This window comes from Cajanus cajan, chromosome 2, assembly GCF_000230855.2.
Source record: "Cajanus cajan strain Asha chromosome 2, NIPB_CcT2T_4, whole genome shotgun sequence".
Classification (NCBI taxonomy): Eukaryota; Viridiplantae; Streptophyta; class Magnoliopsida; order Fabales; family Fabaceae; genus Cajanus; species Cajanus cajan.
Genome location: NC_138518.1, coordinates 68,955,425 through 68,965,175, shown reverse-complemented (window position 1 = coordinate 68,965,175; position 9,751 = coordinate 68,955,425). Strand labels below are relative to the sequence as shown.

Sequence of the window (9,751 nt, the reverse complement as noted above, 5' to 3'; positions counted from 1 at the left end):
ATGTGATTATCATGCGGGAGCTATTGGTCACTCCATTGAAAATTGCAGGGCACTAAAAACCAAGGTACAAAGTTTGACTAAGGTTGGGTGGTTAAACTTTAAAGAGGACAATCCTAACATTGGGAATAACCCTCTACCAGGTCATGGAGGGCCGACAGTTAATTCTATTGAGGAGAGTAGATGGGGTCCTTCTCAGTGATCTGTGAGAAAGCTTTTGGTGTGGTGGGTTTGAGTTTCCAAACTCAATAGCTATTGTTGAGCAAGACTCTTGCGAGAATGAACATGCTAGTCTGGTTCACGCTTGTCCACTGAACGTGGAACTTAACAATTAGGAGATTGTCAAGATGCCTGTTGGTTTTTAATTCAAATTTGAAGTAATTTTCTTGTAATGTCAGTCTTATTGCTCTGCCCAAGGCTTTAAGATTTATTTATTTGAATAATGGCTCATGTTTTTCCTTTTAAATATTAAATAAAATGCATTCATTCTTTTTTCATCTCTTACCCTTTCCTTTCTCCTTAATCTCAAAAAAACATTCACTCATCTTTCACTTTTTACCTCTTCCTTTCTCCTTAATCTTTTTACTCAATCTTATTCTAACTTTAAAGAATGCAAAAAAATGCGCTCAAAAGTGATAATGCTAGTGTTGCATCAAATAATTTTGATTGTGCAGTTAATCAGACTTGTGAGGAAATGGAAAATGATTGCTCTAAATACTAGAGGTATGCTGATAACATCAATGCTTTTCTTAATGTTTTCTCACCACCTTGGCCATTTTCAATGTGGGGAATGGATGTTATTGGCCCTATTGAGCCGAAAGCGTCAAATGGACATCACTTCATTTTGGTTGCTATTGACTATTTCACCAAATGGGTTGGTTGAAGTCGCTTCATATGCCCATGTGACTCAAAATGTGGTTGCAAAGTTATCAAAAGGGAATTTATTAGTCGTTACGGTATGCCAAGCAGAATCATCACTGATAATAGAACCAACTTGAACAAGATAATGACAAAATTATGTGTTGACTTCAAAATTCAGCACCATAACTCTTCCCCATACCGCCCAAAGATGAACGGGGTAGTTGAAGCAGCAAACAAGAACATCGAGAAGATCATTCAGAAAATGGTAGTGACATACAAAGATTGGGATGAGATGCTTCCATTTGTTTTACATGAGCAGCAAACAAGAATATCAAGAGGATCATCAACTGGGGCAACCCCATTTTCCTTAGTTTATGGAATGGAAGCAGTCCTTCCAATCGAGGTTGAAATTCCATCTTTAAGAGTATTGACGGAAGCCAAATTAGAAGAAGCAGAATGGGTCCAAACCCGTTTGGATCAACTAAATCTCATTGAGGAGAAAAGTTGAATGCAATTTTTCATGGCCATTTATACAAAAGAAAAAATGCTCGCTAGATTGAAAACCCGAAAGGGCAATCTAGGCAAAAGTTAGAGCGGCCCGCTAGATTGAAAATTTGAAAGAACAATCTAGGCAAAAATTAGGGTCAACAAAAAAAGGGGGAAGCTCGCTAGATTGAAAACCCGAAAGGGCGATCTAGGCAAAAATTAGGGTAAAAAAAAAAAACACAAAAAAAAACACAAAAAAAGAGCTGGTTAGATTGAAAACTTGAAAAGACGATCTAAGCAGATTGAAAGCGACATGCTAGGTTGAAAACTCGAAAAAGCAATCTAGCAGATAAGCATCACGCCAAATTTCAAGGTATCAATTGGGGCCAGACACGGTAGAGCAAAACAAACTGGGGCAAATACGTTGAATTATCCTCTCAAGTTTATTAGCGAGCAATCAAGGTTATTGAAGTGTAGTACTAGCATTGTTCATCTGGAAAATGTTACTCACATAACAGTTACCTCCTATTGCTACCATTGTACTTATTTTCCATTCTTGTCATACAATGACTTCCTTTATAAACACATTCTTACTCTCTTAAATAAGATTATCCTACCTCTTTGTTGCCAATTCTTTTTGCATTTTATGATAATATACTGAAAGGAAATGCATGTTACATCTAAAAAAGGAAAATTCAAGGCATTACAAATTATTTTTATGAGTTTTAAAAGCCACAGTATGCTTGATAATTTCTTGATAAATGTTACAAAGCGCAACCAACAGGATAATGTTGTTTCAACTCATAAGTGTTTACAACAGCTTGAGGGTAACCCACAGGAAATAGCCAACTATCATTCAAGACAAAAGTATCCAAAGGACTCACTCATCCATGATCCTTGGCTATGTGTCACGATGAGGAATTTCTGGAAAAAAAGAAGCAAAAAGCAAAAGCAAAAAGGGAAAGGAAAAGAAACAAAAGTTTAAGTCTTGAAAGTTGTGTCTCATAACATTTTGCATCATATCACCGTTGCATCACATTTCATTTGCATATCTTGCTTCCTAGAACTTATGACGTAGAGTTTTTAGGCTAAACACTTACTTCAAATTTGACTTTCTATTTAAGTCCAGTACTTACCTGGCACAAGTTACAATTTCTTTTGTTTAAGCCCAGTATCTACCTGGCGCCAGTTATATTTTTCTTTTAAAGCCCAGTATCTGCCTGGCACCAGTTATATCTTTCTTTTTAAAGCCCAGTATCTGCCTGGCACCAGTTATATCTTTTTGTTTAAGCACAGTATCTGCCTGGCACCAGTTATATTTTTCTTTTAAAGCCCAGTATCTACCTGGCACGAGTTACATTTTTCTTTTGTATAAAGTCCAGTACTTACCTGGCACAAGTTACAATTTCTTTTTATAAGCCCAGTATTTACCTGGCGCGACCCATCGACTAATCCAGCACAAGCATTTGGTCGATCCAATATCAACATTCGATCAACCCAGCACCAGCATTTGATTGAATTGGCACCAACAATCGGTCGATACAGCACAAGCATTCGACCACTCCAGCAGTAGCATTCAGTCTATCAACATTCGATCAACCCAGCACCAACATTTGATTTGAATTGGCACCAACAATCGGTCGATACAACACAAGCATTCGACCACTCCAGCAGTAGCATTCAGTCTATCAACATTCGATCAACCCAGCACCAGCATTTGATTTGAATTGGCACCAACAATCGGTCGATACAGCACAAGCATTCGACCACTCCAGCAGTAGCATTCAGTCTATCAACATTCGATCAACCCAGCACCAGCATTTGATTGAATTGGCACCAACAATCGGTCGATACAGCACAAGCATTCGACCACTCCAGCAGTAGCATTCAGTCTATCAACATTCGATCAACCCAGCACCAGCATTTGATTGAATTGGCACCAACAATCGGTCGATACAGCACAAGCATTCGACCACTCCAGCAGTAGCATTCAGTCTATCAACATTCAATCAATCCAGCACCAGCATTTGATTGAATTGGCACCAACAATCGGTCGATACAGCACAAGCATTCGACCACTCCAGCAGTAGCATTCAGTCTATCAACATTCAATCAATCCAGCACTAGCATTTGATTGAATTGGCACCAACATTCAGTCGATGCAGCACAAGCAGTTGACCACTTCATCAAGCACAAGCATTCAACTACTTCAGCATAAGCATTCAGTCGATCCAGCACAAGCATTCGACCACTCCATCAAACATTGGCATTCGGTTGATCAAGCACAAGCATTCAACATTAACATTCGGATGATCCAGCACTAGCACTTGATGATTCCAACACAACATTCTAGCATTTGACTAGCTTCAAGCAAAAGTATTGAATCTTTCAAGAACTTACTTCATCAACAATAGCTGGATAAAATTAATTCACATCTTTATTTCTTTCTTATCATAAATGATCTAAATTACCTTATTTAGATTATTTAATAAGAAATAAATAAAGAGGGGCAACTGTGAATAATCAATTATATCCGGACTCACAAAAGTGATGAAATAGACATCTACTATGAAGGGAAGGAGCTCCCGAAACATGCCGACAAGAAGACAGGACTTTAAGGGCCCAAAAGCACAAATTAAGTATTTTTTTTTTTGGGCCCGGAACGGGCCGTTCCAGAATCGGAACGGGCCGTTCTAAGGCTCCAAAAAGGCCAAAAACCCTAATTTGGAACGGGCTGTTCCGAAATTGGAACGGGTCGTTCCAATATTGGAACGGCCGTTCCGAAAACGGAACGGGCCGTTCCTAAATCTGGAACGGGTCGTTCCAAGGCTGTTCCGGTCTAAAAATTGGGTGTTATTCTCAATACTGGAACGGGCCGTTCTGATTTCAGAACGGGCCGTTCCAGTATACGAATTTTTCACACAACGGCCATGTCCAGAACGGCCGTTCCGATTTTGGAACGGGCCGTTCTGGACCCCTTCCCGAAGTCTATAAATAGACAGCTGGGTTTCATTTCTAAAAAAAAAGGCCCCGAAAAATTTCGTCCAGTACTCTTCAGAGCTCGAAATTTTTTTTTCTCTCTCTTCCCCATCTCTTTTGTATTTCTTAAGATCTGTGAGACACCTCTGTAGTGTGAAAGGTAGCCAAAAAGCACCTTCTTGATCATCATATTCAAAGATTCAACTCATTTGGTATCGTTTCTTCTCTTAATTTTTCTTTTATTTATTTTATTTATTTCTTTATTTATTTTTTGTTTATTTATTTATTTTTATTTATTGTTTGTACATAGTAAATATGATTTGTTGCCTTTAATATTGTTATTTATAAAAATATTTAATATGCGACCAATAATAATGTTAATTGAATAACATTTTTATCTTTAACATTATTAGGTCCTGAGAGTTTAATGACTAGTCATTTGCTAGCTTAAACTCTCCTTAACAAATTTGTTTTTTTTAAATAAAGATATGTTGCAACCAATAACGTTAATTAAGTAGCACTTCTATTTTTAACGTTATTGGAGTGATTTATTGTTTAGTCATTTATTAACTTGAATCCTTATGCAAAATTTATTTCTTTAGATAAAAATATAAAAATATAAATATAATGTTGCTTTAATGATATTAATTGCGTAACATTTCTACCCCTTAATATCATGTAAATCATAAAAGTTAATAGAATAATTATTTGTTGTTCTAACCTTTAAGCCTATTTTATTATCAACAAATAAAAATCAATAACATTGATTGAATAGCAATTCTATCTTTCATGTTATTGGGAGGGTTTATTGATTAGCCATGTGCTAACCTAAATCCTCATGATTTTTTTTAATAAAAGAAAATACAAAAGAAACATTTCTCATATTAAAAAAAAAAGATATATGTATGTATACACACTTTCGAGGAATAAAATAAATGTTTATAAATTTATATAATTTTGTGCAATTAATTAAAGGTACTGTTTTTACGGGCGTTGTAGGGTGCTAATACCTTCCCTACACGTAATCGACTCCCGAACTCAACTTTAATTTTAAAGATTATCCTTTAAAGGGTTTTCCAATGTTTTTCCCTTAAATTAAAATATTGGTGGCGGCTCCATTGAATATAAAAATGTTAGCGTCATCCCGTCGTGATCCCGGTTACGACACTCGGCATTTTGGAAGGCTAATGGACTAATCCATGGATTGAGCTCATTTTGACATCCTTACCAAAGATAGATCCTCGTGGTATGTATGCGAAAGAAAAAAAAAATAATGTTTTTATCCATTCATCATAAATTAGTATATTATTATTGTCGTCATCATCACTATACTACCAATATTGTCATCACTCTCGACGCATCATCGCCACTACAAGGGCACCCTCATCGATAATGATAGCAACAAAAAATGGTGATGGAGGTGGTTTTCCTCCGTTAGCAAACAGTGCCAGGTGGATTTCCTCCATCAATAGTGTGCAAACGTGGAATCTTTCAAACCTTCGCACTTATACTCTAATATTTGAAGATAGATTAGTATGCAAATGAATTTCCTCAAAACAAAAGAAACAAAAGGTACTAACTTCTTATGGGTTAGTGATGTTAGGATTAGTATTTTCTAACATGTTAAGTTGTTTCTAGGAAGGAGAAAGGTTTTTTTCAATTTTCAAAATATTCAATTAAATAAAGAAAAACAAACATTTAATTAAATTTGACAATAAATCATGTAAGATGTTATTTTTTTATGTGTCATTATACCATTCGTTACCAGTAGAGAGGTACTAAAATCCTCTATTCACTGTACTAAAGGAATCTCCTAAAATATTATCCTAGCGAGGATGGTAATTTTGGAGAAAGGTCAAAAGAGGCACAAAACGACAACAATGTTAGTCTATCCCAACCCCTTACATAGTTTTAAAGTATATAATGATGTCTTGGGTAAGAGACTATGATGTGTCTTGGTGCAAGATATAATAATTTTTAAAGAGTTTTTTTTTTGTAAGTTCTTTGATTATGAGTTTGGGATTAATTTATAATTATAATTTTATATTATTTTTTGGACAAATTTAATTTATGCTCAATTAATTTCCAGAAGAAAAAAAATAAAAAAGACAAAATCAAATTATATGTGATAGAATAAAGTAAAAGGAAAAAGAGACAAAATTAGATGTTCACACCGTAGTGTTAGTCTTTCCTGACTCTTTTGAGAGTTTTGAAGTATCTAATGATACCTTAAGGTAAGAGTTTAGGATGTGTCTTGATGAAATATTTAGAACAATTTTCAAAGTAATTTTTTAAAAACTTTTTTGTGAATGCTTTGATTATGGGTTCTACGACTACAAGTAACAAGAAAATTTTGATATTAAGAACTTTTCAAATTTGTAAGACTCGCTTTTTTCATGATTCCCATCATATTTATAACTTTTCTTTTACATTTTATAGTTTTCATTTAGGTAAATATATATAATGAGATAAATTTTACATTTTGAATAAATCTAAAAATATTCAAAATTATGTCCTAAAATTAAAAATACCACTATCTCATAAAGACAACATTAATTCAAATCTAAGAGTTTAAGAGTTAATAGAGGGAAGTGGATCTTTTAAATGTAAACATTCAAAATTTTAATGATTAAAAAAAAAGTATCCATTCTAGCTCATATATCCATGGAGTAACACTTTGAAGACAAACTTACACAGTTGATTTACCTTTGAAGTCTCACATAAAGTTCTACATATAAACCATGAAATTTCAAAAATATCCATTCTATCTCGGGGATTACATTAGAATCATATGGAGTAATTAACACTATGGTCTATGCACGTTGGTAGTACTCATGACCAAACGACACCAAAAACCTTAACCCTGTGACTTCAAAGGAACATGTGGCAGCTTGAATTGGGAAGATTATTGGTGGTGAAGAGGAGGCAGGCATGTCAGAAATTTTCTCCATTTCATCATCCTCATCTTCTTCCTCTTCGTAGATGGTTTCCAATGTTATTTGGATTTGTATCTTGTAAACAGGAACCAAACAATGCGGAGCAACCGCGCAAAATGGTGTTAGTGGTGAAGCTTCGGTGTTCAATGGACACATGGTGATTGGCGTGCAGCTTATTATGGGTCGCAGAATTGAGGGATATGATTATTTTATTATATGGTCACGGGTGCATGCATATCGAATTTATATAATCAGTGGCATAATGTATAAATCAAAACGGTCCTTCTTCTCTAATTAACTTCAATAATGCCATTTTGGCCTATTAATTTCACGGCGCAGCATGTAGCACCAATATTCTGGGATCCAGTAATAAACCATTCCAAGAGTAATGTGATGAAGTTGATGTTAATATAATATAATATTTTTTTATTGTGATGAAGTTGATGTTAATTAATGTAATGTGATAATAGCTTTTGTGTCTTTTTTCTCTCCCAAAAAGTGGATGTGATAGTCCCTCCCATCCCATACCTTTTTTCTACTTTTAACTTTCCGACTGACGTTGATTCTTAGCTATTGTTTGATGAAGAGGATGGCCCTACTTTTGGGGTGTAAATTCCACCTTATGACTAATTAGGTTTCGAAGAGTTGCACGTCGGTGTGATCATAAGATAAGACATGACATATAATGTCTATTTTTTTTCCTTTGTTAATGAGTATCTCCATATATAGAATATCGTTACTAATTTCTCACTGGAGTTTATCGTTGAATAAATAAACATTTTTTATTTAATTATTACATTTTTTAAAAAATTAGAATTTGAAATCTATTTGATTCAGTGACATAAATTTAGTCACTTATGTCAACTTAAATTAATATATAATGTTCAGTTAGATTGGAATAAAAGAGTTTATGATGTGCCAATTAATAAGTGCATATAAATTGGAATTAGGGTGGTAAATATATCATAATCTACGAATAAAAATAATTTATGAACTTATTTAAATTTATTAAAAGATCACATAAAAATCTAATTTATCTAATTCATTTAAAACAAACAATCTATTAAATCTATCTATTAACAATTTCTTATAGATGAATATATATATATATATATATATATATATATATATATATATTATCTAATCATTAAAATAATGTTTTAAAAATTATATAATTTTTATTTTAAAAATATTTTATTTCTTTTTTTCTTTATAAGTCATTATATTATATAGTGTTTTAGAGTTTATAAGACTTATTGTCTCAAAATAGTCTTTTAAAACCTCAATTCAATAAACATTTCATATTAATTTTGAAAAGTATATAATGAATAAATCATTAATTATCTATAAAATTAAATAGATAAATTATATCTAATTTATTATTATTTTTATTGTAATAAATAAATTAAATAAATTTATTTATAAATAAATCATATAAATAATGAATATATGAATTCATTTATACATAATCGAAATATACATTATATTTCTGTACTAAAATGTCAGAATATTATTCCCAAGGTAACGTTTTATTTCTCTTACTTTGACGAATCTATTACACATTTTAAAACTCCCTGCATACCTAATTTTAAGACTTTAGAACATGACCCAAGGTTTTAAACACCAAGTTTTTGAAAACTGTTCCTAAAATAATTATGGAGAGGGGAATGTATCCAACCTGCATAAGAATGTTAAAACATGGGTTAATTTGGACAAAGTTTTCTCATTCAATTGATTAGTATTATTTGCCTACTAATTAATATTGGTACAACATTTTTATTGAAAAATAAACAGTAGAATGAGAGAATATTGTAAAGAAATGTGTATTTTTTATATAAAAAAAATTGACGTAAGAATGATGTTCAAAGAACGTCATTAACTTGTTTAATTATAACTATTGAACAATAAAATAAAATTGTTTCTCTCACACTTTGCTGGCAGTATTACAGAATGAGCTAAAAGAGATTTTTGTATCTTTCAAAACAAACAACACAATATCTAGAACTTATAAATTTCATTTATAGATTAAAATTGATTAATCTTCTCTAACAACAACTTTACTCTTTATTACTAATTAATTATAAAGTGCGGCATAATTAGTATATAATATTATCTTGTAAATATTGAATAAATTTTTTATCTATGTGAATGAAAAAAATTCATTGAAAAAAGTGATTTTTTTAGGTTTGCACAATAAAAAAATTAAAATTCAAATATGAGTAAGAATCTCATACCAAATAGAATTGGATATGTAATAATATATAAGTGAAAAAAATCTATATCACCTGTGTTGAAATTTTTTAATAAGAATTAGTATTTAATTAATTCAATTGTGTAATTTACTTATTACAATCTATAAATAAAGTTCTCTTTTGAGTATTTCATTACCCCATATTGTATTTCACTCCCACTTGGTGTTCCTAAAAAAAATTACTAGTCAGAGACTGGCCTAAAGCTATAAAATGGTAAACATGTTATGTTGCAACTAGGCA

General features: G+C 32.4%; 1 protein-coding gene across 1 annotated transcript; it reads left to right on the top strand.

Annotated features, from left to right (window-relative positions):
• The first annotated feature begins 824 nt into the window (after positions 1–824).
• On the top strand, positions 825–1,366 carry LOC145955156 (uncharacterized). Its single transcript, XM_083069865.1, has 2 exons — positions 825–953; positions 1,037–1,366. The coding sequence occupies exons 1-2, from the start codon at positions 825–827 to the stop codon at positions 1,364–1,366; spliced, it is 459 nt and encodes a 152-aa protein (XP_082925991.1).
• The last annotated feature ends 8,385 nt before the right edge of the window (positions 1,367–9,751 follow it).